Source organism: Oncorhynchus clarkii, chromosome 4 (assembly GCF_045791955.1).
Source record: "Oncorhynchus clarkii lewisi isolate Uvic-CL-2024 chromosome 4, UVic_Ocla_1.0, whole genome shotgun sequence".
NCBI lineage: Eukaryota > Metazoa > Chordata > Actinopteri > Salmoniformes > Salmonidae > Oncorhynchus > Oncorhynchus clarkii.
The window spans coordinates 13,343,993-13,371,071 of NC_092150.1; the positions used below are offsets into that span (position 1 = coordinate 13,343,993).

Consider the following 27,079-nt stretch of genomic DNA (forward strand, 5'->3'; position numbering starts at 1 on the left):
GCGCCCTCTCCCTTTGCAGTTCCCTTTTTCCGAGTGCAGAGAGAAAAACCATGACCCCACTCTCGGGATACATGGCTACTGAGGTTGTCTCCAAGAGAGACATGGAAACTCAGCAGTCATTTTCGCCCACCGCTAACATGGAGCAGGAGAATGGGAAACCACTGATGGGAATGTGATTGCTCCATTAATTTAAGAATTCACTCACTCCTAGGAAAGCAGCTTTGTATGTATAGGCAACAGGCTCATTGTATGTTGTCAAATCAAATCAAATCAAATCCTATTGGTCACATACACATATCTAGCAGATGTTTTTGCGGGTGTAGTGAAATGCTTGTGTTCCTAGCTCCAACAGTGCAGTAGTATCTAACAGTGCAGTAGTATCTAAAAAGAAATCACAACAATACACACACATCTAAAAGTAAAATAATGGAATTAAGAAATATATAAATATTAGATAGACAATAATCAATATAGATTTCGGTATAATTTTGACCAGTAACTGATTCTGGGCGATTTTCAAACTTATTTTGTTATTCATAAATGTTTAAAACCAGAAAGAACCATATGGTTGTTGATGTTTTGGGTAATTAACTACTGTGCCACTTCACAGAATTCCTGAAAATGAATATGTAGTTATAACTGAAGAGGAAAAGGCTTTAGGCAGGGAGTCCTGTACCATGCTTTGACGGTCAAACTGTATAGTAATCACTGCCCAAGACAAACAGTCTGTGGTGAAGTCTCTCAGGCCGTCCTCAAACCACAAAGAGTCACAGTGCCTCCAGAAACACCACTCGTCCTGGCCACTAAAAAGACCCCCCCCCCCCCCCAAAAAAAAAAACAATGTCTGAGTCAAAATGGACAAAAGACTCCACATTTGATGTCATGTCTTTCCTCAAATAGACACAATTGCTCTCAAACGGGAGCCAAGTTTCCTGACTGTGCTGATTGATTCCAGATGAACGTAGCAGTGGTGAACTTTGAGAATGGAAGCTAACCTTTCACTTAAAACTTCAATGAGCAGACGAAGCAAGTATCCTAATCACTTGCTATAGGATAGCATGATCTGTCCGTGTACATATGGACTATGTTCAATCAGTCATTATAAAAATGTTATACATTATCCTCTATTAGTGTCATTACTTAACAATACTGACAGTTATGTCTTGTATCATCACTAGCTTTCAGTTCATATATCTTTCATACTTTGACATATGAACTGCAATTTTGCACGGAAAATAATCATCAAACTAATTGAATTTGTTCCCATAAAATACTGGGAGCAGCTAAAATGAATTGAGTCCCTCGTCAATAGTTTGTGGTAAGAAAATAATATATATACTGTATTTATATATATACTGTATGTATGTGTATGTGATATGTGGCATATCGTCACCATGTGTGTGCAATTGTCATATATGTTGCTCAGGGCAACTTATCCTCATCCATGGTTTGCATGAAGACCCTGTTCGTACATGTATTTCATTCACAGGCTGTTCATGTAATTTGGAAAATATGTGACCAACATTGGAAGTAAATGACCCATCTTTAAGTACCATGCCTACGGGCTCTAGCCTTTGTGTAGAACAATCATAGTCATTATATCGCAATTACATTAATTGTACAGTGTTTACAGTAACATTTGTGCAACAAAACTGTGTATCCTAAAGTGTGTGTATGTGTTTGTGTGTCCGGATGTGTGCATGTTTGGGAGGGTGCGCAGGTGTGAGTGCATGCATGTGTCCTGGCCAGCACTGCACTGTCTTTGGATCTTTTGTCAATGTGTTAATGTACTTCTGGGGGAGCTGGGATGGCGTGAGGTTGAATGTTGAAAAGAACGAGTGTGGAAATAAAAGTAAACATGTGGAGACACTAATCTGCACCACAGTGCTGGGCAGAACAGATGAGTCAGACTCTCTCTCTGCTTATTTTGGATCCAACGCTAGTCTAGTCAGCATCCAGGGAGATGTTTATTGATGCTATCCCTGTGATCTGCATATCATGTGTAAGGTCTTTCCACCGTGTGTGTCTGTGTTCCTATCTGTGCAATCATGGGTCTGACAATTGTTATGAAACAGGTTGGCCTTGATGAAAGCAGGCTTTTGTCGGCCTGTCATTAACTTGATGCACTTGTCACTATTCCAGTTCTCATTAACATTATAGCAAACTGTGCTCTAATAACACCCTCCCTACATAATTCACACATGAAATTGTGCACGCACGGTATGCATGTACACCACCACCCATGAACTCATTTGTGGGCTATTCAAAAGCTTTGATCCGGTCTTCAAATCTTGTGGTCTTTCTACCCCCCTCTTCAGTTTGGTGAATATAATTCCCATATGTGATGGTGGTTGTATTCATATTCCCTGCCAGTTCATCTACTGTGGCACCATACTTTTGGCTCAATACGTCATCTCTGAGTTTCAATCTTAATGATCCTGCAAGTCTTAAATATTATCATTATCAGATGCTGCAAATTTGATCCCCTCAATGATATGTACTGTAAGGCCTGTGAAACGAAAAGCTGTAGAAGTGAAAAAGTCTTATGATAGAAATAAGCTTGATCTGAGCTGTGATTACTACTTCTTTATATTTCTTTCTATCATGACACAAGGCGAGACCCAGATGCAGACACAGGAGGCAGATGGTTGGAGTCATACAATGTTTATTAATCCAAAAGGTGTAGGCAAGAGAATGGTCATGGACAGGCAAAAGGTCAAAACCAGATCAGAGTCCCGGAGGTACAGAGTGGCAGACAGGCTCGTGGATTTATCATCATTAGTCATTTAGGTCAACATTGGATCATTCAGAGATCCTCACTGAACTTCTGGAGAGAGTTTGCTGCACTGAAAGTAAAGGGGCTGCATAATTTTGCACGCCCAATTTTTCAGTTTTTGATTTGTTAAAAAAGTTTGAAATATCCAATAAATGTCGTTCCACTTCATGATTGTGTCCCACTTGTTGTTGATTCTTCACAAAAAAATACAGTTTTATATCTTTATGTTTGAAGCCTGAAATGTGGCAAAAGGTCGCAAAGTTCAAGGGGGCCGAATACTTTCGCAAGGCACTGTAACTATCTCTTCTCAACTGGAGGATTTTAACCAAAGAGTGTTACGTTTCAAACATGAAAACAGATGGCATATATCATCATGGACTTCATCAAATGGTCAATGGCTTCAGTTCAAAAGAGACCTGTTACAATGTAACCAAGCTTTTTTTATTATTTTTATACAGAATTTGTGTACTGTTAAAACCCACGACTACATCTACAAGGTAGACTCCGCACACAGGTACAGTAGATGCTTTCAGTTTTCAGGAAAGGAAATGTGTGGCTAAGGTGCATATGGATAAGGTGCAACGTGGGTAAGGTGTAGAATATTACCATGGACAACCATTGTAATAAGGTGTAGAATATTACCATGGACGACCATTGTAATAAGGTGTAGAATATTACCATGGACGACCATTGTAATAAAGTGTAGAATATTACCATGGACGACCATAGTAATAAGGTGCAGAATATTACCATGGACGACCATAGTAATAAGGTGTAGAATATTACCATGGACGACCATTGTAATAAGGTGCAGAATATTACCATGGACGACCATTGTAATAAGGTGCAAAATATTACCATGGACGACCATTGTAATAAGGTGTAGAATATTACCATGGACGACCATTGTAATAAGGTGCAAAATATTACCATGGACGACCATTGTAATAAGGTGTAGAATATTTCCATGGACAACCATTGTAATAAGGTGTAGAATATTACCATGGACGACCATTGTAATAAAGTGTAGAATATTACCATGGACGACCATAGTAATAAGGTGCAGAATATTACCATGGACGACCATTGTAATAAGGTGCAGAATATTACCATGGACGACCATAGTAATAAGGTGTAGAATATTACCATGGACGACCATTGTAATAAGGTGCAGAATATTACCATGGACGACCATAGTAATAAGGTGTAGAATATTCTAACAGACCATATGGCAGAAATCATGGTACAGTCAGAGCTAATCTTTATTTCAACAGTTCTGAAAATAGCTCTCACAGCAGTTGCATGTACTTTTCGTAATGTAAAGCACCCAAGAAGTCTACTAAATCTACAATCTATTTACAAAAGTTATGGGCATGTCACACAAACATATGGACTACATGAGAAAGTAGGAATAACATTCTTTGGTAGTCACGGAATACTAACTAAAACTAACTGTGTGCTGTTTGGTGCATATACATGTGCCATCAAAGCACATTCCTCCAACCTAAATATTTCCTGTGGAAACAGCAGAAACACCCGCTAACAGGGGGAACATTTTATTGCATTCCAAGACAACATAGAAATGGCTGACTGAGCATTCCTGTCCTCCCTCTATCTGACTGTGATGGGGAGTGATGAGGTGGTGAGCAAGGTCCTTCCCCTCAGCTGCAGAAACACTGAAAAGGCTTACAACTTTTGACTATGGCTGCATCTATGAATGATTACACTCAGCTTTCTGTTTCAAGCAGTCATGGACATTGTGAATTATTGACCTGCACTGATAAGGGAAGGAAGGGTTCCTACCCTCAATAGTTCTCATGTACTTATTTCCTAAAACATTTAATTAACAAACTAAAGAAAATTGAGCTCAGGGTATCTAGAGATCAAATAAATATTGGTGTCTGCCCAACTTCTTTGTCACACAGGGGACATACAAGGAACAGATTGTGCCTATAGACCTTTTCATGATTGTGGTTCATTCATAATTAGGGTAAAACAAATTAATAAGATATCATATTTAGGACCTCTTTAACTTGTAGTTGTCTGGGTCTAGACACCAATTATATAATAGGAAACATCATAGGCAAGGTAATTACATCAAGCCCTTCTGTGGCAGACAACATTAAATGCAATGTTGTTGTGTGAGTCCTTCTCTTCATAACCCAGGGGTGGAGTTAATTCATTATTTCATAAAATGGAAACGGCCTGCTATTGATACATTTCTTCCCATCTTCATTAATGAAAATTCAAGCCAAATCCTGCATTGACTGTTGAAATAAATAGACCCCAGCCATTGAATAGACCCCAGCCATTGAATAGACCCCAGCCATTGAATAGACCCCAGCCATTGAATAGACCCCAGCCATTGAATAGACCCCAGCCATTGAATAGACCCCAGCCCTTGAATAAACCCCAGCCCTAACGCAGTGTCTACCTCCATCTAGTGGTGAATAATGAGTTGTCCTACCGTAAGTGAGATAAAGGTTCAATATTAGAAGACATACAAGTAATTGAAAAATTTACCATACCGTCTGAAACAGAATACCTCATTATAATCAGCCTATGGTTTGTCTATATGTTGATATGTGGCAGGTCTATGGTTGTCAATGTCAGTGATTTAACAGAGTAGGAGTCAAGATATAGACTCTTAATATAAAAGGCGTAACTCCTACTCTGAGAAGATGTATAAACACAGGCCCTGACCGTATAGGTCCAAATAAGATCAAGTTCAATCTTTTTGCGCTGACAGTCCCTTAACCAAATGTTGCAGTTGTAACTATTGATCATAGAATGGTCCCGCTGGAAACAGATCCAGCCATCTTTCCACACAAAAAGGGTCAGCTGCTGCTCTCCCACGCTTTTCTACAACTACATTCCTCACAGGAAGTGAAAATATGGACCGTTTTGGGGGTATTACGAACAAGTAATTACATAAAGGAAACCCCTGCAATTGTATTGTTCAAAACAATAAATGTTGTCTATTTGCATTGAAATACAAATGCTAAATTGTATATTGTTGTCACGCCCTGGTCTTAGTATTTTGTGTTTTCTTTATTATTTTGGTCAGGCCAGGGTGTGACATGGGTTAATTATGTGGTGTGTTTTGTCTTGGGGTTTTGTAGGTATTGGGATTGTGGTATAGTGGGGTTGTCTAGAAAAGTCTATGGTTGCCTGAAGTGGTTCTCAATCAGAGGCAGGTGTTTATAATTGTCTCTGATTGGGAACCATATTTAGGCAGCCATATTCTTTGAGTGTTTCGTGGATGATTGTTCCTGTCTCTGTGTTTGTTTGCACCAGATAAGGCTGTTTAGGTTTTCACGGTATGTTTTGTATTTGTTTGTGTTAATCTTTTATTAAACATCTATCGAAATAACCACAATGCATGTTGGTCCGCCTCTCCTTCACCGGAAGAAAGCCTTAACAATTGTTCTGACAAGAAACAAATGTCTGTTCAGTTCTTCAATAAACCTTTCTAAGGTATGCATGGATGCAACATAAATAATGTATGTAAGCAATTGTGTTGCAATGAAATTGGTGACAAAATAAATAAAATAAAAGGTTTGTAAAGAGTTTGAGGCTTTATTAAACCTTTGAATGTAATGTTACATATACATTGTTATGTCCAAAGTCTACTCTAGATATTGATAATTTGGCTAAAACCACTGATTGAAGTGGTTCAGGCTTTGTCTAGCCTAGGAACACTGGCCTATGATGAGCCCATGACACAGAAAGGCCTAATTCTGCCCACCATATTGATCTGACGTCTGCTTCATGAATGCAGCACAGAATCTACTTGGGATGTGACTGGATGAATATTCCCCAGCCCACATGTTACCGTTACCAACTGAAATGACGTGACCCATCTGAAGGAGAAAAACATACAGTGAATAATTGATTTTGGTACTTAGTTTAGTTTATTAATTCAACCATTTAAAAAAAACAAGTACACAAAATTTGAAAAACCATGCATGCACATTAGTAAAACAATTGAGGATAACACACAAAGTCTAGGAATGCACAGAAGAGGCCTAGGGAAAGGGAGGGGGAGTGGTGGATGTCTCAACTGGGGTTCTTTCCTTTCTTCATTTCCTCTCAGCCCATTCTCTTGTCTTAATGACACTCTCTCTGTCTCTCTTTGTTGCACAATCCACTGGCAGTAGTCTGTGAGTGTCGAACCACAGACAAAACAACAGTGGAAATTGTGTGCCCTCCGCCGCTATTTCTATCACCTTTGTGTGTGTGTGGAGATCAAGAGATGTGTAAGTGTATGAGAGGTGGCAAAGAGGTCAAACGGGGGGGGGGTGTGTGTGTGTGTGTGTGTGTGTGTGTGTGTGTGTGTGTGTGTGTGTGTGTGTGTGTGTGTGTGTGTGTGTGTGTGTGTGTGTGTGTGTGTGTGTAATGTAATGGGACAAAAAGGATCAATCAAACGCATTTGGTGTGTCATCATAGTGGTCTCTGATCTGTGGTCAGACTTGCTCAGGTGGAACAATCTTAAACGTGCACCTTTTTTCAATGCTGATTTTAATGTTATTGAGAAAATAGAAAGGTGTCAAATGAATTTTTGTTTCGCAAACATCCTTTATGAATGTAAAAGTAATCCAAGAAGTTATCTACAGTAGTTTATAAAACCTATCTGTAATCTGATTACAATATTTTTAATGGTAACATAACTGAATATGTTTTTTGCATGCATTCGTACGTGTGTGAGTGAGAAAAAGAAAGAGAGAGAATCTTGTGGCCACCACATAAAATCAATGTTTATTGGTCGTGTAAACAGATTTGCTGATGTTAGTGCAGGCACAGTGAAAAGTTTTCAATTCAAAACAATACACACATCATCCATAAAGTGATTATTGTTTATTAAGAAGTATCAGAAAGAGCAATATCAGAACGAGCAATGTCAGAGTCAAGACTTATGATGCAGCAAGTCTCTCCCCGCTAATGTTAGCCTAGTGTCAAATCCAATAACCTTTTAACGTCATACACCCAAACACACAAGAAGTGTTGCTAGCCTAATAGATTAGCGCTTTGCTAATACCTCTCTGACAGGGTTTAAGGAAGGACCAGGTGGCACCTGGTAGGACACCCCCCTCAGATAAAGTCTGTCCATCTGTCTTCCTCTCTTCCTCCCTTCTTTATATGTCAGATGAAAGACATGGAGGAGCACTTAGAGGCACATCTCCAGGGAGTATTGATTAAAGCTCAGTGTTTGGGGTGAGATAATGAAGCACAGGGCAGTGTGGTATCATAATACCTGAGGATATTAAACCTGAAAACACCAAGTGCAGTTGGAAAGGTTTCCTAAAAGCACTTTCGTGCTCCGTTTTACACCTATAGCCAACCCCAAGGCCTAATGGCCCAACATATTTAATTTATATCAGCCATAGTTGTTCATGTTGAAATTCCAGTGTCACTAAATGCTGTTTGCACTACAGATGAAAACTCATAGTCTTGTTTGGAGCAATTTTACTGAATGAATGATTATATAATCAAATCCTGAATAAGATGAACATTTGAGTTTTAAAAACACAGATGCCAGCTTGAGGCTATCAAGTGAAAAAGTGGTTGACTATTTTACATTATTTTATTAAACAAGAGAATCTGAGAAATTACAGTCATATTTTATTCAATGTTAGTCATACTCAACTAATCATGTTTAAATTATGATATAGGTTTTGGACTTGTTTTAAAACTACAAAAAAATATCCATATCGATAGCCATTGAACTCACTGAACTTTGTGTTTGAGAGAGAGAACTAGAGAAGAAGAGAGAGAAGCAAAATATTACTTATTTTGTTTTTATATAGCAGGTTAATGTGCTCAAAATGCTTCTAGATGTAATAAGTAGGTTATATGCTGTACATATGTAACATTGTATCGCTCTCTTTGAAAATATGACAACAGCAGTAGCTCCACCCTAATAAATAGCAAACATGTTCAGTTGCCAATCGTTCTACAACGTTGCAGATAGAAACCCTGAATAGAGCCGATGTGATTTCTTATTCTACATGTCAGAGAAGCATGTTTGCGCTACATATGATTTCTATCTGAACGTTCCAAAACGTTGCGTCCTGCTGAACGCGCCCCAGTCACGGTCCAGCTCTGCACGCACCCAATTACAACGTAACGCATTCCTTTTGCAAAATCCACTGGGAAATAGGGCTAGACCATTCCATCCTTCGTGATATTTTTGGCATCCTCATTATATTGTAACACCAGAACATTTACAGACGACATTAAAAATATATATTTTTTAATGCAAATTAATTTATTTCGGAAGAGGGGGCCTTATTCTTACATGTGTATATGATTTTTTGGTTTCTCCACCCCCTTTCGTCATTGGAATGGTTGTTCCTTCACACTGCCTACTGTGCCATGTTGGATGGATGTAACGTTATCGGTGTTGCAGCTGGAGTTACGAATGAAAGTTTAGATTTTGCCCTCTGCAGAGATTGGGGTTCCCACGGATTCTTCGAGGACCCTGGGGCATGGTGACGTTATTCAACAACCGGGATCCAAAAATATTTAATTTTGCAGGCCTCTAGCTACCTTAGAAACAACGTAATAAGACGATGCAGTTGCAGGCCATGGCGACCAAAGGCTGCATGAATTGTTTGTAATATTCAAGAGTAAAACAGTTAACTTTGTTTATCTGGAAATTATTAGGGAACATGAATAGCCATCCTCCGCAACGCCGGGTTGGAAATATTGGCTCCATACTCCTCACCCCGCAAGAGAACGAATGCCTCTTCAACTACCTGGGAAGGAAATGCATTGTAAGTTGTCTTGTTTACGACCACACTAAGCTCTCAAGTGCAATTTATCTACCTGTAACTTTGCGAAAATAATGTGTTAGGCTATTTTCAAAATGTTAGTGTACTGTTATGTAGGCTAATGTTAGGCAATAGCCTGGCTGCAGGCCGATAAGACGCATAACAGCTCAGCAGCTTTTTCCATGGCTTTGCTGGAACGATGCAGGGAAGAGTATGGGAAAGCAGAGATGTTTGCCTGTCAAGGGGATTTGTCAAGAAATTAGCTTGGAAATGTGAACATTTGACCCTGGCGTATTAGTTTACCTCGGCCTGTAAACAAATGCAAACGCCACTATTATAATTCAGTGCATACCCCATTATTAATAAACATAGGTCAACATTGTATCGGCTAATGTTGCACGCGACTGTGTGTTTATAAATTGACTGCACTGCTGCTAATGTATTAAGTGCTGCCTACTGACGCACTGCAGTCTGGCATTTTTGCACTTCAATATTTTGTTTTAGTTTGACAGCCATTGCAACTTCCCGGGGGAAGACATTAGCCTGTGTGTTTGCACAATAGGGAATATGGTCAGAACTATCCCAATAATGGACTAGAAGAGCCTAACGTTAATCCTTATAGTCCAAGGACCCTGTTCCGTTTAGAGGTGAATTGGCTCTGGCAGCCAAAACAACCAACTCCATCTAAACGAGAATCTATTCGCAATTGCGGTACAGTTCTAGAAACATAAACCCCTCTACTTTCATATCATATCAAAACAAATGCAAAATATACTCTATTTTAACAGTTGCAGCTGACAGTATTTTTCAGTGAAAACACGTTTGTGGTGTCCATCTTTCGTTTACACACAGTTGTGTGTAAACGAGAAATAACAGCTCTGTAACATGGAAATATGTCCGGCTGGGAAACCCTAACCTTATAACGTTGTGTAGTCATTTGACATAAAAAAAAAAATATTAAAACATTTTTAAAAATCCCTTGCTGATATGAAAAATATACTGAACAAAAATATAAACGCAACAATTTCAGATATTTTACTGCGGTACAGTTCATATAAGGAAATCAGTCAATTGAAATAAATTAATTGGCCCTAATCTATGGATTTCAAATGACTGGGCAGTGGTGCAGCCATGGGTGGGCCTGGGAGGGCCTGCAGTGGTGCAGCCAGACACAGTTTTTCTCCATAAAAGGCTTTATTACAAACAGAAATACTCCTCAGCACCTCCCCGCAGACGATCCCAAAAGGGAAACGGCAGCTTAATGCTCTGGCAACAGCTCTGGTGGACATTTCTGCAGTCAGCATGCCAATTGCAAGCGCCCTCAATACCTGTGGCATTGTGTTGTGTGACACAATTGCACATTTTATAATGGCCTTTTATTGCCCCCAGCACGGTGCACCTGTGTAATTATCATGTTGTTTGATAAGCTTCTTGATATGTCACACCTGTCAGGTGGATGGATTATTTTAGCATAGGATAAATTCTCACTAACAGAGATAAAAACAAATTTATGCACAACATTTGAGAGAAATAAGCTTTTGCATGGAACGTTTCTGGGATTATTTTATTTCAACACTTTACATGTTGCATTTATGTTTTTGTTCAGTGTATATTCCTTATCTTAAGGAATATACACTGAAGCGTTTTAACTTTCAGAAAGATCGTCAGGCTCTTAACAAAATTCCTCTGGCCAAAAGATACTATCATCAATAGGCGCTAAAGGAAGTTAGCTTCTGTGAAATGGTTAGGTCAGAACACACATCTTTTCCCAATGCTGAAGGCTAATAAGGTATTTGTGAAAGTCAAATCAGTCTATTCTTGAGAAGCTGCATTAGATGAACAAAAGTGTCAAATGACAAGCCAGTGGAAAGACTACAGTAGTCTACAGTACCCTGTCCAGATAAATAACGTTATATTAGGAGCAACACCATATGCCAAAGTCAAAGCCCTAGCTCGATGTGTGTTCTTTCTATCCCCTTAACCTTTTTCCTACCATGGGATTTGGGAACATTTAGACTTAGCCTATGATCTGGCCAGTGACCTTTCCTGTGTTAGGATGAGGTGTGAGTATGGGGCGAGAAGTGCTTACTCGTTTTCTCTCGCTCATACCTGCGATAATATATCGTAGACAAGGAAGAGGAAGCAAGCCGGAGTGGTATTTCCTCTTCCTTGTGGTCTCCTTGGTGATTGGCATAGGTTGCTCTCTGTGTCCATGGTGACAGAAAACCCAGCTTTGGTTTGTGTGGCTACTGGCTATGTCTATCATTCTCTATCAGGTCTGCTCAGGCTGTCTGATTTGCAAACCTTGTACTATATGCTCCCGGGGCATCTAATCAGTGTTTCTTGTCCGTGGATGTGTTCCTCTTCCTCTATACTGTCATAACTTACTTATTGGCCCCTAGAGGCATTCCACTAGTTAGGCTTGTTAACAACAGGGCCCATGTAACAAGTTGTAGAATGATGTCAGTCAGTTTCGTGTAGAAAAAAAGTGACTTGCAATTCAACACTGCACTTTTGAATCACATTGAATTAACATTGTGTCACTATAGTGAGTTTTACTTTGCTGTACGTACCACACTCCCATTGTGATGATGTCCTCAGACCCTGTGCACAGCGGTGGTCCAGGTGTATGGGGCAGACAGGAGCTCGTCCTGGGTGAAGAGGTGCTGCGGAGTAGCCTGTCTGATCAAGGATAACCCTCTGAGGTCCTACTTCATCAGGGTCTTTGACATCAAGGTGAGTGAGTGCATTATGGGGAGGATGGTTAAAGTTAGCCTAGCCTCACTAGCTTAATACCTTTCCTGAGGAAATCCCTCTGTGCTGCCAATATAGGAATTTCAGTGACTGTTATTTCTCTCTTGTCAGGAAGGGAAAACCATGTTTGAACAGGAGCTCTACAATAACTTCTCAATCAACAGCTCGAGGTCCTATTTCATTTCGTTTTCAGGAGATGTAAGTATACTACCTCCGCTTGAAAGCTTGTGGACCCAACATAGACAGTGTCTTTAAAAAAATGACTGATCTCTCTTTCCTCACTCTATATCCAGAACTGCCAGGTAGGCCTGAACTTCGCTAGCGAGGAAGAGGCCAAGCGATTTAGAGCCGCACTGAAAGACCTACTCAGCAGACGGCAACGTAAAACGGGTAACTACAGTGGCCCCACAGGCTCAGTCTACACGCCTTCTGCTTTCTCATCACCTCAGCCTTTGACCCTCTGGACAGGGAAAGCGAAGAAAGCTCAAATTTATCTCACTGCTCTACTACTAACAACCAGGGGCCCAATCCCAAATCATCCCATCATTTGCCTTAGATTAGTATCTTGTAACTCCTCGAGGGGTTCATTTGGGGTCAACAAGGTTCTAGGAATGGGTTTGGAATTGAGCCCTGCATCAATTTTTTTGCTGGTTGCTGTTGGAAAGTCAGTGGTATGTCTGTCTAGTCAAAACAGCAGAGGGTCTCTGTGTTAAAAGCTGTGATGGTGTTCCTTTCTGGCTTCCCTCCATCTCTCTCTGTTCCTCTCTGCTTGCCAGCCTTTGACGTGTACTGCTCTTGCTGTGAGGAGTGAGTTTCCAAAGACGTGGGGCTGGGAAAGGGGCTACTGTAATGGTATGTTAGGGACAGCTAGTTTAATTCTCTGTTTTTCCACAACAATTTTTTAAATTTTGTTTGCATCTGTTCTGGAATTTATCCGCCGTCCAGGATCTGACTGGTCAGAGAACTGTCATTCTCTCCAGCCTGCAGTGGCTACCTTTCCAGACTTCCCTCCTATTTGTCTGTCCATCTGACTCTCATAAACTAACTCTGAATGCTTTCCAAACACTTTGCTTTTCCTTTCACACTTCCACATACACTCTCTATCGCTCTGATAGCTGTGGCTTTTGCCATCTGAATCGGCTGAGAAATTATAATTGTGCCCGTTTTGTTTTGCAGAGAAAAGACGTGACCCTGCAAATGGTATGTTGTCCATTCTTTGAATTGTACCGATTTTTATAGTCCAAATGTTGATTTTCAACATGTAATGGGACACAATCCTTTGTTATTTTACGTTACAAAAGCATAAATCTCCTATAATCCGTCACGCAAAATCAAATGTACAGTAGTATGCATGTACACACACACACCCCTTTGCGATATGGCATGATCAGACGGGTCAGTTATTGTAGAGAAATAGGCTAAATCAAATTTGTATGAGTACACATGCACTCACTCCGAGTATGACTTTGTTGACATTGTCATTTTTAGCCCTAACATTGGGCTTTAGGGTTAATCTGTGCAGCATGAGGCCCTCTGTGTGCCATGTGTAAACCATATGGGTCTCTCAGTGCGTGTCCAACTGCCAACTCTCTCTCTTTAAATCAGCCTTCTCACAGATACTTGTATACCTTAAATTTCATGTACTAATCTATTGCATAGAATTTGGTATTTGAATGCCAATGTACCCAGATGTAGGGATCCTGTAGAAGGACTATTCTCCATGGTGGAAGGATATTGTTTGGGATATGTCAGTCCCATTATTGAGTGTGAAACTAACAAGGTGACATATTTGCCCTAGATTCGCTCTTTACTTTGGGAGTTATTTCCTTTTTTGCTTCTCTCTCCTCCTTCAATATGTTCATTTTGTTTTCCTTGTCATAATTCACTGTCATGTTGGCAGTGTGTGCTTTGGGAAAGGAAGCACGTTTAATATTTATTAGTATTGAATGATTACATTTGAGATTTCTGAAGCCTAAAATGGACAGGAGGACAACCGTTAGCTTGGTCTGTCAGTCATTGACTTACGTACAGCCAAACAGCTACATCTGAATGGTACCACTGCATGGATTCTTTGCAAGTTCTCCATTGAAAGCCCCCAATGAAGTGGAAAGATGAGGGTAAACGTGTCTCAAGGCAAGGGAGCTTTCAAAGTCATGCTTGCATGTCCTCGTCGATAGCTGAGACATCTAACATTTCTAGGGAATCCAGGGATTTGGTTGGGATTAGCTGTGGATTACTGATTATGTCAGATCCAACTGCATTTTGTGGAGATTAACATAGACTCAAGGAGGGCGCTCAAATGCCTGGACTGGGGAGGTTTGACCACAGCCATGTACTGAGGGCTTCTGCATTCCAGAAGACTGTTAGTCCACTGATCTGAAGCCTAACCTAGGTATCAGCCAAGGTTATTCATCATGCAAGAGTAGGTAACAGACCTAGCTCCGTTACAGTTGGCCGTTGCAGTTTCAATCAGAAGGCGGTATTATCAAGTTCCTAGACATAATCCATAGCAGCCATGTTAGTGCCTCCTGGGTAATATTGACCAATAACAGTCCAAGGAATTAGCTGAATTTTAAACCAAGCACTAGATGTTCATCATGAATGGGTGAATTGAATTGTCCAAGGCAGCAGCATGGCTCCCGGCTCAAAAGTTGACCAAAACTGTCTTTGTGTGACTCTGGGTTTGACCTAACTGATGTCACATAAGTTCCAACAAACACACACACACCAGGAGGACAAACACTGGTTTTCAACCAGATTGATTCTATCAACGTTTCTGTAGTCTTTCAGTTATTTAGTCTGTGAAAGACTGCTGTGCTATTCACTGGTGCAGCCACAGGTAATTTGATAGCCTCGAGAGCCTCGCCGGTCAGTTAAATAGAAAATCCATCAAATGAGTCCATTGGTCTTCTCAACGCTGTATTATCTGACTGGAACAAGGATGTATTGCACCAACTTCTTTATCAAGTCTGTCTTTATCAGAGTCATGGGACAGTGAGTTGAAGTTGGAAGAGTGGTTGGGTGTCCAGTGCTGCTTGTGGATGGGTTTTATATGCCGTTGTTCTGCCCTTGTCCTTTTGAGGAAGAGAAAGAGTGTGGTGCTAAAAGACCTGAGGACTAAGAGCTGGCTGAGAGAGGTGTTTAACGGTAGGGTTGTTGTCATGCAGATCCCATTTCAATTCTAGTGAATTAAGAAATTAATGCACATGATTGACATAATGATGTAATTATTTTTTGGCATGAATGTAAAATCTTTTGCTAATCTGAATTAGAATTGAAATGGAATGTGACACGCTGGTGTTAGGGTTCTAGATATTCACAAAGGTCCTGGCATGTGTGTAGAGGACAGTTAGTGCCCTTTGTTAGTTGTATTTACACTAACTTGAAATAGTTCTAAATACATCAAAAAAATTGTATTTAATTGTGTGCGGTCCTCCATTGTCAGCTGTGAGATTGACCTGGCCTGAACTGTTGATGGGTTTTAGAGACTACCATAGTCACAACACAGACCAAGTTATACAGTAAGCTTTTTATGGCCAGTCAAGTATGCAAATTATTGTTACCCTCGGGTCTCTTATGAATAATTAAAAAGGGCTGTATAATCGGACCTGTCTGTATTACAACTTGTTGGATATGCTAAGAAATGAAAGAATTACCTTTTGGATTGGCTCCCACTCATTTTGTGAGAGCTTCCCAGCACTGGTTCTGAGCTTCCAGTTCTAACAGTTTCTCCCATTCCTCCTTCTCTCCCTCCTACTAAAGGCCCAGCTCTCCCTATGGCCACTGTGGACATCAAGAACCCGGAGATCAACAATGTGCGCTTCCACAACTCCCACCATCATCAACACCACCAGCAGCAGCATCAGCCACACCACGTCAACAACATGCTGCACAGTAGCTTCAGCAAGAAGGAGAAGAAAGTCAAGGGCAAGAGGAAGAAGCTCACCAAGGCTGACATAGGCACCCCCAGCAACTTCCAGTGAGTGGACCACCCTTCTGTCTATAGAGTACACTTCAGACGGGTCTTTGTGGAGAGATGTAGCGCAGCAGGAGTTTCCCTGTATGTATGTTATGTTCTGTGAAGTTGTTGTGTAATGTATTGAGCTCATCACTTACGTTTGAGGGCGTGCTTCATTGTGTCTTGTGAACCTCTTCAATGGCTCAATTGTGTTTGTGTGCATTCAGAACTGTGCCTGTGTATGTGTGTGTGCACAAGCCAGTGGGTTTACATGAGGGTTTGTTGCTGCATGTGTAATGCGCTTGCGTGTAGGTACACATGTATGTATGTGCTCATCCCTGTCTGTCCTGTGTGTCTGTCTCTCTTCAGGCACATCGGCCATGTGGGCTGGGACCCAAACACAGGCTTCGATGTGAGTACCACACACACACCCTTCATGGGCACACAATGGTGACCTGTGTGGCCGACCCATGATTGACCCACACAATGGCCTCTGTTGGATACAGTGCATACTTATCATACATTCAATGCTGTCATACAAGCCCCACTTGCAACCCTGAATTTTCCAGAAAATATTTTTTCACTGTTTAGGGAAGCTATGCTTCAAAAACGTTAAGTGGTTTTGCCAATATAGGCCAGATGAGTTATTGTTAGGTCTATCATTGTCATGCTATTCAAACAACTGTCAGAGAAGTTGGCTTAAGCACATACAGTACAGGTCTAGGACCAGGCTAAATAATAATTATAATGATAATGCTTTATTACATTTGTAAAGCGCTTTTCATTTGACAGAATAATCCCGAAGTGCATAAAATAGAAAAACCAAATAGAAAGAAAAATAGACAGGACAACTGACACAGAACCCAGCTGACATTACAAGGGACAACTGACACAGAACCCAGCTGACATTACAAGGGACAACTGACACACAGAACCCAGCTGACATTACAAGGGACAACTGACACAGAACCCAGCTGACATTACAAGGGACAACTGACACAGAACCCAGCTGACATTACAAGGGACAACTGACACAGAACCCAGCTGACATTACAAGGGACAACTGACACAGAACCCAGCTGACATTACAAGGGACAACTGACACACAGAACCCAGCTGACATTACAAGGGACAACTGACACAGAGCCCAGCTGACATTACAAGGGACAACTGACACAGAACCCAGCTGACATTACAAGGGACAACTGACACAGAACCCAGCTGACATTACAAGGGACAACTGACACAGAACCCAGCTGACATTACAAGGGACAACTGACACAGAACCCAGCTGGTATTACAAGGGACAACTGACACACAGAACCCAGCTGACATTACAAGGGACAACTGACACAGAACCCAGCTGACATTACAAGGGACAACTGACACAGAACCCAGCTGACATTACAAGGGACAACTGACACAGAACCCAGCTGACATTACAAGGGACAACTGACACAGAACCCAGCTGACATTACAAGGGACAACTGACACAGAACCCAGCTGACATTACAAGGGACAACTGACACAGAACCCAGCTGACATTACAAGGGACAACTGACACAGAACCCAGCTGGCATTACAAGGGACAACTGACACACAGAACCCAGCTGACATTACAAGGGACAACTGACACACAGAACACAGCTGACATTACAAGGGACAACTGACACACAGAACCCAGCTGACATTACAAGGGACAACTGACACACAGAACCCAGCTGACATTACAAGGGACAACTCAAATCAAATCAAATGTATTTATATAGCCCTTCGTACATCAGCTGATATCTCAAAGTGCTGTACAGAAACCCAGCCTAAAACCCCAAACAGCAAGCAATGCAGGTGTAGAAGGACAACTGACACACAGAACCCAGCTGGCATTACAAGGGACAACTGACACACAGAACCCAGCTGACATTACAAGGGACAACTGACACACAGAACCCAGCTGACATTACAAGGGACAACTGACACACAGAACCCAGCTGACATTACAAGGGACAACTGACACACAGAACCCAGCTGGCATTACAAGGGACAACTGACACACAGAACCCAGCTGACATTACAAGGGACAACTGACACACAGAACCCAGCTGACACTACAATGAACAACTGACACCAAAGAATCCAGCTGATACTACAATGGACAACTGACACCAAAGAACCCAGCTGATACTACAATGGACAACTGACACCCAAGAACCCAGCTGCCACTACAAAGGACAGCTGACACCAAAGAACACATCTATGAACAGAAAGCCTTCCTAAAGAGAATGATCTTTAGGCCCGTTTTTTAAAGGAGCCCTGAGTCTGTGATGACTTCAGGTGGTCTGGGAGGGCATTCCAAAGTCTGTGGTGACTTCAGGTGGTCTGGGAGGGCATTCCAGAGTCTGTGGTGACTTCAGGTGGTCTGGGAGGGCATTCCAGAGTCTCTGGGGACTTCAGGTGGTCTGGGAGGGCATTCCAGAGGCTGGAGGCGGTCAAGCTAAAAGCCTGATTCCCCCAGGGAGCGGAGCTTAGTCCTGGGGGCGTGGAGGAGCAGGCTATCGCTTGACCTGAGGGTGCGGGTGGGGTTATGGAGGGTGAGCAGTTGTTTGAGATAAGGAGGGGCAATTCCACGAATACACTGGAAAGTCAGCAGAAGGGTTTTGAATTCAATCCGGAGTGAGACAGAGGAACACATCTAAAGCACAGTCTGAATCTGCAGTCAGTGATGCATGTCACTAAGAACAAAGTGGACCAGAGAGCTTGTTAATGGACAGAATACAGTCTGTTTTAATGACCCTAATGAGCATGACTGATTGAACCCCATTCCCTTGGGCTTAATTGCATGTCTATTTACTTGACTAGTCATGCATACAGAAGTATCACGCACACTCTTTCATGCCGAAGCAAAGAAGACTAGCTGCAAAGATCACTATTACCCAATTATGATTGAACAAACAAAAAGTAGTCAGTTAAAGGCCATGTGTTGTTGTTGTGTGCACAATCTGGTGCAATACCCATGTTCATCCAGAAGATGGCAGAATGCCACTTAGATTTTCAAAATAATTAGATTCTTGTCGGTGCTATATTACGTTTTATTAGTTAAATGGAATTGTTATTGCATTTTTGTATTTGGCAGGCCATGGTTGTATGTAGAGCATAATTTAAGCCATTTTCAAAACATTACAGATTCCATCCGTTCAGGACAAAATGCAGAGAGAAACAAATATGTTAGTTTTGAATTGTCCTGACCCGGTCTCTATCTCTATTTCTCTGCCCCAGTTGAATAACCTGGACCCGGAGCTAAAGAACCTGTTTGACATGTGTGGCATCTCAGAGGCCCAGCTGAAGGACAAGGAGACCTCCAAGGTCATCTATGACTTCATCGAAAAGAAAGGAGGGGTGGAGGCCGTCAAGAACGAGCTCCGTAGGCAAGGTGAGTTCAATGGACTCATCCTCAGTTCCTTGTATCTCAAGCAATGATGTATATAAACCCTGGAGATCTGATGCTATGTATTGGCTTCCAACTGCTCTTAAATACAAGTAAAACTAAATGCATGCTCTTCAACCGATAACTGCCTGCACCTGCCCGTTCGTCCAGCATCACTACTCTGGACGGTTCTGACTTATGAATATGTGGACAACTACAAATTCCTAGGTGTCTGGTTAGACTGTAAACTTTCCTTCCAGACTCACATCAAACATCTCCAATCCAAAGTTAAATCTAGAATTGGCTTCCTATTTCGCAACAAAGCATCCTTCACTCATGCTGCCAAACATACCCTCGTAAAACTGACCATCCTACCGATCCTCGATTTTGGCCATGTCATTTACAAAATAGCCTCCAACACTCTACTCAACAAACTGGATGCAGTCTATCACTGTGCCGTCAGTTTTGTCACCAAAGCCCCATATACTACCCAGCACTGCGACCTGACGCTCTCGTTGGCTGGCCCTCGCTTCATTCTCGTCGATAAACCCACATACATCGACACATGCATACATACATACATACTCTGTGTTGTTGTATGTGTCGAACTGCTTCGCTTTATCTTGTCCAGGTCGCAATTGTAAATGAGAATTTGTTCTCAACTAGCCTACCTGGTTAAATAAAGGTGAAATAATAAAAAATAAATGACAAAATTGACCATTGAAAAGCCAGTCGGCCATATTGGCACTCCGCAGTAGGAGCAGTCCTCTATTTGAATGAATAATTCTACAGTATTTCAATTAAATGTTTCAAGGATAAAAGTACAAGTATTTAAGTATTTTGTTTTTGTAGTGTGGACAGTAACGTTAGTAATCTTACAAATGTTTTCCTTAAAGTATGTATATATTTTTTTTATGTTTGTCACATATAATTTAAAAGTATGCATTATGGTGTCTACTAGAATAAATGTGGCAAAAAGTAATGTAGGCATTAATAAATGCAATGCTATCCACCTGAGTTAAAGCAGTTCTGCATGCGACAATGTGCCAAAATCCCTCTACAGTGATGTGAGAGAATGATCAACAACTACAGGAAGCATTTGGTTGCAGTCATTGCATATGAAGTTGGCACAGCCAGTTATTGTGTGTAAGGGGGAAATTACTTTTTCACACAGGGGAATTGGGTGTTACATAACGTTTGTTAATTAGCAATGAGGCAATGACATGCTGTATGTTTAAGAGATGCGCAGGCTACATTTAAATATGCATTACTATATTATTTTTCATTAGGCCTACATGTACTTTTAAGTATTATTTTCAGTTGTCACTATGACAATGAACACACCCTAAAAGCACTAAATGGTCTGAACCAGTATCTGTGGGTTGGAGACCTCATGAATGGTCTTGTTACCACCCTGTTAATAGCAGCGTACAGTAGGATGCGTTGAACAGTTGATTGACAGGTAGGCCTGTAGAACGATACACTTTCCTCTAGTGTGGATGCTCACCAACGTTTTATAGTTTTTGGCTTTGTTGATTGGTCCGGGCCTCAACTCCGACACAACACAACTAACGTTATTATCACAACAGAATTAGCCTACTAGTAGGTCTAGATAATGTTAGTGAACTTGAATGAAATAAGTATAAAATTACACTTATACATTTTATACTTGTTTACTTGACTTTTATTTCCTATAAATTGACTCAATTAATTTACTCTGGCAAGTTTGCCACCGGTGCTCTGCAGTAGGGAAGTAATGCGGAAGCAGCAACGTAAAAAAAAAATGCAGTAGGTAGCTTCCAATCATTTTTTACAATTGTGGGGTCTGTGAAGATGGAGGCACGGTGGCTTCAACACAGTGCCCCCTATCAGTCATCTAGTATATATCAATCATTGATCTCAAGTATCAAGAATTCCACCCACTGTAAATGTGATGAACTTCCTTGTAACTCTGAAGTCAATGAAGTCAATGGTGAGAATGTACTCCACTGGGAATGAGATGGTGAATGCCAGACGGGGCTTATTCATGTGGTCTTTTCCCAGGGCCGCCCAGGTGGTGTGGTGGGTAACTATCGGTTTGTTTCCATAGTGGTGGTTCGTGTGTTTCTGCCTCAGGTATTGACTGTGTGAACTTTGACCTGCATAACTGGATAAAGCTGACTGCTGTTTGGTTTGTCTGAATTTAAAATGAACAGAATCGAAAGGCTATAATGTAAAATGTTGCTAGAAGTAAATTTCTGAGCTCAATGATTGCCAAGTTGCTGGGGGGGGGGTGATTTTTAATAGAGTATCTGGATGACAGGGTTTGAATTAGGCATTAACTCTTGGTGGATAACCTATAATTGGAACAACATTTTTGGGGATGCATGCACAAGTTATTTTCAGTGCTTATAAGTGAGAGAGCCCTGATTTTGTGATGGGATCATTCAGAACTCTCGTTCTCCCCAGTAATTCAACCCCCTGCTGAATGGGATATTGTGACTGTCAAACTGAAGTCTCTCTCTCTCTCTCTCTCGCTCTCCTTTTCCATCTTTCTCCTTTTCCATCTTTTTTTGTCCTACCAAGCCCCACCACCTCCTCCCTCTCGGGGTGGCCCACCTCCTCCTCCCCCACCCCACAGCTCGGGCCCAGCTCCTCCCCCACCACCACCACCCCCATCGCGAGGTGGCCGGGGTGCCCCGCCACCACCTCCACCCTCTCGGGCCCCCACCTCTGCCCCTCCCCCCCCTCCCCCCTCCAGGCCTGGTGCCCTAGGAGCCCCCCCTCCTCCCCCGCCCCCCAACAGAGGGGGCCACGGCCACCACCACTACCAGCCACCGCCTCCACCCTCACATGCCCCCCAGGCCCCACCGCCACCTCCCCCACCATCAGCACCACCCTCCGGTGGCGGGGGAGCCCCTCCTCCACCTCCTCCACCACCACCCCCACCTGGACCCCCGCCCCCTCCAGAGCTGGACGGTGGTGTGGAGTCGCCCCACTCACCCCCGGGCTCGGGGGGTAAGTCGGCCCTGCTAGAGCAGATCCGTGGGGGCACCCAGCTGAAGAAGGTGGAGCCACCGGCCTCCAAGCCACCGGCCACCACCGTAGGGCGCGATGCCCTGCTCGACCAGATACGGCAGGGCATCCAGCTAAAAACCGTAAGTGCCACTGTCTGCCTGTCTGTGTTTGAGTGTATTTCCATATTTGTTTGTGTGATTAACTGTGTGTGTGCGTGTCTCAGGTACCAGACGGCCCTGAATCGGGCTCCCCTACACCGGCCCCCTCGGCAGGCATCGTGGGGGCACTTATGGAAGTCATGCAGAAGAGGAGCAAAGCCATCCACTCCTCGGGTAGGTTCCAACTGGCAGGTTTATTTATTTCACCTTTATTTATCCAGATGAGTCAATTGAGAACCAGTTCTCATTTACATTAACAACCTGGCCAAGAGGCATTGCAACAGTGAACAGGACAATGCACAATACCACTAAAAATAAAACACTATACAGAGGAGTATAAATTCATGAATTATAGACCGAGTGGTTCGAACCCTGAATGCTGATTTGGCTGAAAGCTGTGGCATATCAGACCGTATACCACGAGTATGACACAATTATTTTTACTGTCCTAATTAGCAATAAGGCACCTCAGGGGTTTATGGTGTATGGCCAATATACCATGGCTAAGGGCTGTAGCCAGGCACTCCACGTTGTGACGTGCATAAGAACATTGAAAGAAGCCGTGGTATATTGGCGAAATACCACACCCCCTCAGGTATTATTGCCGAATATTTACAGTGAGTTAGAGCAGAAAATTCCAAAGCAACACAGCCGACTGTGTGATGGAAGTGATTTGGTTAACAGCACTTGCTTGATGAATAACCTTGCCTGAGACCTGAAGACTTACATTGACTCCCTGAGCTAATGCCTCGACTTTAGCTCAACGGGCGAATACAGTCTTGTGCCATGCAGCCATTGGTGAGCAGCTGCAAGTCAAGATGCTGAATTGAACTACTTGTGTTCTTTGAGAATTAATCCGGATTGCGTTATTACCTGTTGCCCATAATATAAAGATGTAGATCTCTTTATATTTTGTTAACAAGTCTGCTTTGGCATTTCCTAGATGAAGATGAGGATGATGATGACGAAGAGGATTTTGAAGATGACGACGAATGGGATGACTAGTAAAGTTTCTCGTCCTCCTCCCCAACACAACTGACACTAAACTGATCCTAAAATCTTCCAAAAACGGACTAAAATTGAGAGTGTTCTATGATTTTGCTCTATTTATTGTTGCCTTTTTTGCTTTTATTAACCTGTGCAATACCTTGTTCATTTAATCTGTAAAGTGTTGTCACATACCCTCTGTAGAGTATCTCTGGTAACACTTTCCTGCGACTCTGTCATAGAATGCTCACATCACCGTTAAAAGCATGATATACAAATATTATAAGCTGTCATAACTGTTCATGGTAATACGCTGACTTGCTCAGGCTGACCACCACTGCATGTGACGCTGCGAGATTGCTTGTCGTACGCTAATACAAGGTGTTATAAATCACCAATGACACCTGGCGTCTGTTTAGGAGGGTGCAATGTCACGGAATGTCCAGAGATAGAAACGTATTGTGTAGAATAGATATGATTCTCGGTCCTCAAGAATAGTTCTTATTCACTTACAGTATCAGCTAACATTATATTTCCATCTGCAACGTTCTGAACACTTAGCCCTATGGAATAACACACTGCTGCTATGTCATGGTTATGACAGCCTAAAGACAGCAGGTTCAAGTAGTACGGTATCTGATGCATTAACAGTGTGCAATTCTAGTTAGGATATATTTGTTTGGTGTGTTACTTTAAATGTTCTGTTCCCCTGTCAGTAAAGAAAGGGAGAAAGATATATATATATATATATACATACATACATACATACATACATATACATACATACATACATACATACATACATACATACATACATACATACACACACGTAACAAACGAAAGAGGTCATTGTTGTGTCGTTGTTGTTAATTCAAGATAACACTATTTTCTTACCCTACTTTTCTGTACCTTCGATTTTCTTAATGAGATCCTAGTTTAGCACAGTTATTTTTTCATATGGAGGCCACTTATTAGAATTGTAAGCCCAAATTGACTGGTGTAAATGTGTTCAATGCTTTGTTCAAAGCTGTTATATCTTGGCACAATTTCAAAATGGAATTTACTATAAGAGTAACAGTGCAATGTCATAGTTGTGTTCCAACAATCTGCTAAAGTGATGGGGAAAACAAAGCTTACGATGGGCTGGATCAGTATACAAATGTAGGATCTTAATTTGAGCCTGTTTGCTACAGCAGGAAAATAATCCTGCGGCAACAGGAACTGTGATTTTTTGTTTGTATTTTTCATGCCTTTTTTCGCCCCAATTTCATTGTATCCAATTGGTAGTAGTTAGTCTTGTCTCATCGCTGCAACTCCTGTACGGACTCGGGAGAGGTGAATGTCGAGAGCCATTCGTCCTCCGAAACACAACCCAACCAAGCCACACTGCTTCTTGACACAATGCCCATCCAACCAGGAAACCAGCCGCACCAATATGTCATAGGAAACACTGTACACCTGTCAGTGTGCACTGTGCCCGGCCCGCCACAGGAGTCGCTAGTGCGCGATGAGACAAGGAAATCCCTGCCGGCCGAACCCTCCCTAACCCAGATGATGCTGGGTCAATTGTGCGCCTCCCCATGGGCCTTCCGGTCGTGGCCGGCTGCATCAGAGCCTGGCCTCGAACCCAGAATCTCTAATGGTACAGCCTTAGACCAATGTGCCACTCGGAAGGCCGGAACTGTGAATTTTTATGTGGATTATAATGAATGGACATTTTTCATGAGGGAAAATCAAGTCTGGAAATTAGAAACTTCAGAAGCCTTTTTAAACCTCAAATATACTACAAGTTAAAAATGTCCTACATTGTGGAAAAGTTCTCCAGCAACAGGATTTTCAAATTTAAGATCTACATCTGTATACTGCCTGCCAGTCATTGACTAATGGAATATATAATATATGCTATTTAGCAGACGCTTTTATCCGAAGTGATTTAGTCACAAGTGCGTACATTTTTTACGTATGGCTGTCCTGGGAACCAAACCCACTATCCTGGCGTTGCAAGAGCCTTGTCTACCAAATGAGCTACAGAGGACCAGAGAGGATCATGGAAGCTCTTAAAGCAGCTTTTATTAGAATCCATTTATGATTGACACTACGGAAATGTCCTGCTCATTATGGGTTTACAGAGGTGTCCTGTGTTAACTTTCAGAGGGGAAATTATCACTACAAAAATGTATAACTTATACAAAAATAGGATTAATTTAAGGTTTTGTTTTGTCTCTTTTCTCATACTTACTGTATCTGTTACAATAAATATTATTCTCTCCTCCCTGCTAGAATTAGAATAATATTTATGTTACTAGCTATTAGGTCAGTGTTCATATTCAGCAGATCTAGAAACATCTTCCAGTTTTTCTTGAACTTTTATGGGATGAATCTGTAAATGCCTCCATACAAAAGCTAATAAGGAACCAAAATTGTCATTTGCACGAAGCGTCTACAAGGCTTTGGTTTCACTATCCTAAATGCTTTCATGGTGATAATAATGATAATGATGCCTGTGAAACTCAATTTTACAGTATATACAGAAGTAGCCAAATGGATGATGTTTGAACCGTATTGCCTGTCTCAATTTCTACCATCCTCCACCGAGGTGATTGCTGCATTAAGAAACCGTAATACTGACATCAAACCTTCAAAGAGGTTGGAAAAAGCAATGGAAATACTAAATTGTATACTTAAATAAATGTTAATATTTACAGAGACCTTGTCAAGTGTTCCTTTTTTTTTTTTTTTTTACATATTAAATGTTGTCCTATTTCAACTGGTTTACCTAGTATGTGTTTTAAAGATTTAAGGGGATAACAATGGATCATTTCAGGTACTTAACTTGTAGGTAACTTTATGTAACCACAACTTTAGCCTGCAACATACAAGGTCAATATAGGACTGAAGTCAATGTTTTGATTGAGAGGATGGCAATAGTTGTTGTTCCTATTGTAGATGACTCCATTACGGACCATATTCAGTCTGGAAGGCTAAAGCGTTACAGATTTTGCAATAGAAATTGAAAGGTAACTTCCGATTGAGCCAACATATGCAACGTTTACCGTGAATGCAGTCTCCGCAAAAGCGGGAACATTGCCTTTAAATTTAAATCATGCTGTAAAGCTGAACTTCCACGATGCGGGTTGAGCAGATCCCAATGATTAACAGGATGACAATAGTTGTTCCTTTTGTAGATGACTTCACTCAACTGCATTACTTTGCTTGAGTGAAGTTGTACAGTGAAAATATTATATTCTATGCATT

At 41.6% G+C, this 27,079-nt stretch overlaps 1 protein-coding gene across 2 annotated transcripts; it reads left to right on the forward strand.

Moving 5' to 3' along the window:
• Positions 1-9,172: 9,172 nt before the first annotated feature.
• On the forward strand, positions 9,173-26,532 carry LOC139406452 (actin nucleation-promoting factor WASL-like). Of its 2 annotated transcripts, XM_071149054.1 has the most exons (11): positions 9,173-9,552; positions 12,151-12,285; positions 12,415-12,501; positions 12,597-12,693; positions 13,480-13,503; positions 16,066-16,282; positions 16,631-16,673; positions 19,535-19,688; positions 22,248-22,819; positions 22,903-23,011; positions 23,781-26,532. In XM_071149054.1, the coding sequence occupies exons 1-11, from the start codon at positions 9,448-9,450 to the stop codon at positions 23,840-23,842; spliced, it is 1,605 nt and encodes a 534-aa protein (XP_071005155.1). In that variant the 5' UTR covers positions 9,173-9,447; the 3' UTR covers positions 23,843-26,532. The 2 variants fall into 2 exon arrangements, with proteins under 2 accessions (XP_071005155.1, XP_071005156.1); XM_071149055.1 differs by lacking the exon at positions 13,480-13,503 and having other exon boundaries at positions 9,274-9,552.
• The last annotated feature ends 547 nt before the right edge of the window (positions 26,533-27,079 follow it).

Excerpts from the sequence above, each read along its gene's own strand:
- LOC139406452 (XM_071149054.1), top strand. The coding sequence starts at position 9,448 with ATGAATAGCCATCCTCCGCAACGCCGGGTTGGAAATATTGGCTCCATA. Across the intron at positions 12,694-13,479 it reads CAGACGGCAACGTAAAACGG|AGAAAAGACGTGACCCTGCA; the intron begins GTAACTACAGTG and ends TTTGTTTTGCAG. Across the intron at positions 22,820-22,902 it reads AGGGCATCCAGCTAAAAACC|GTACCAGACGGCCCTGAATC; the intron begins GTAAGTGCCACT and ends TGCGTGTCTCAG.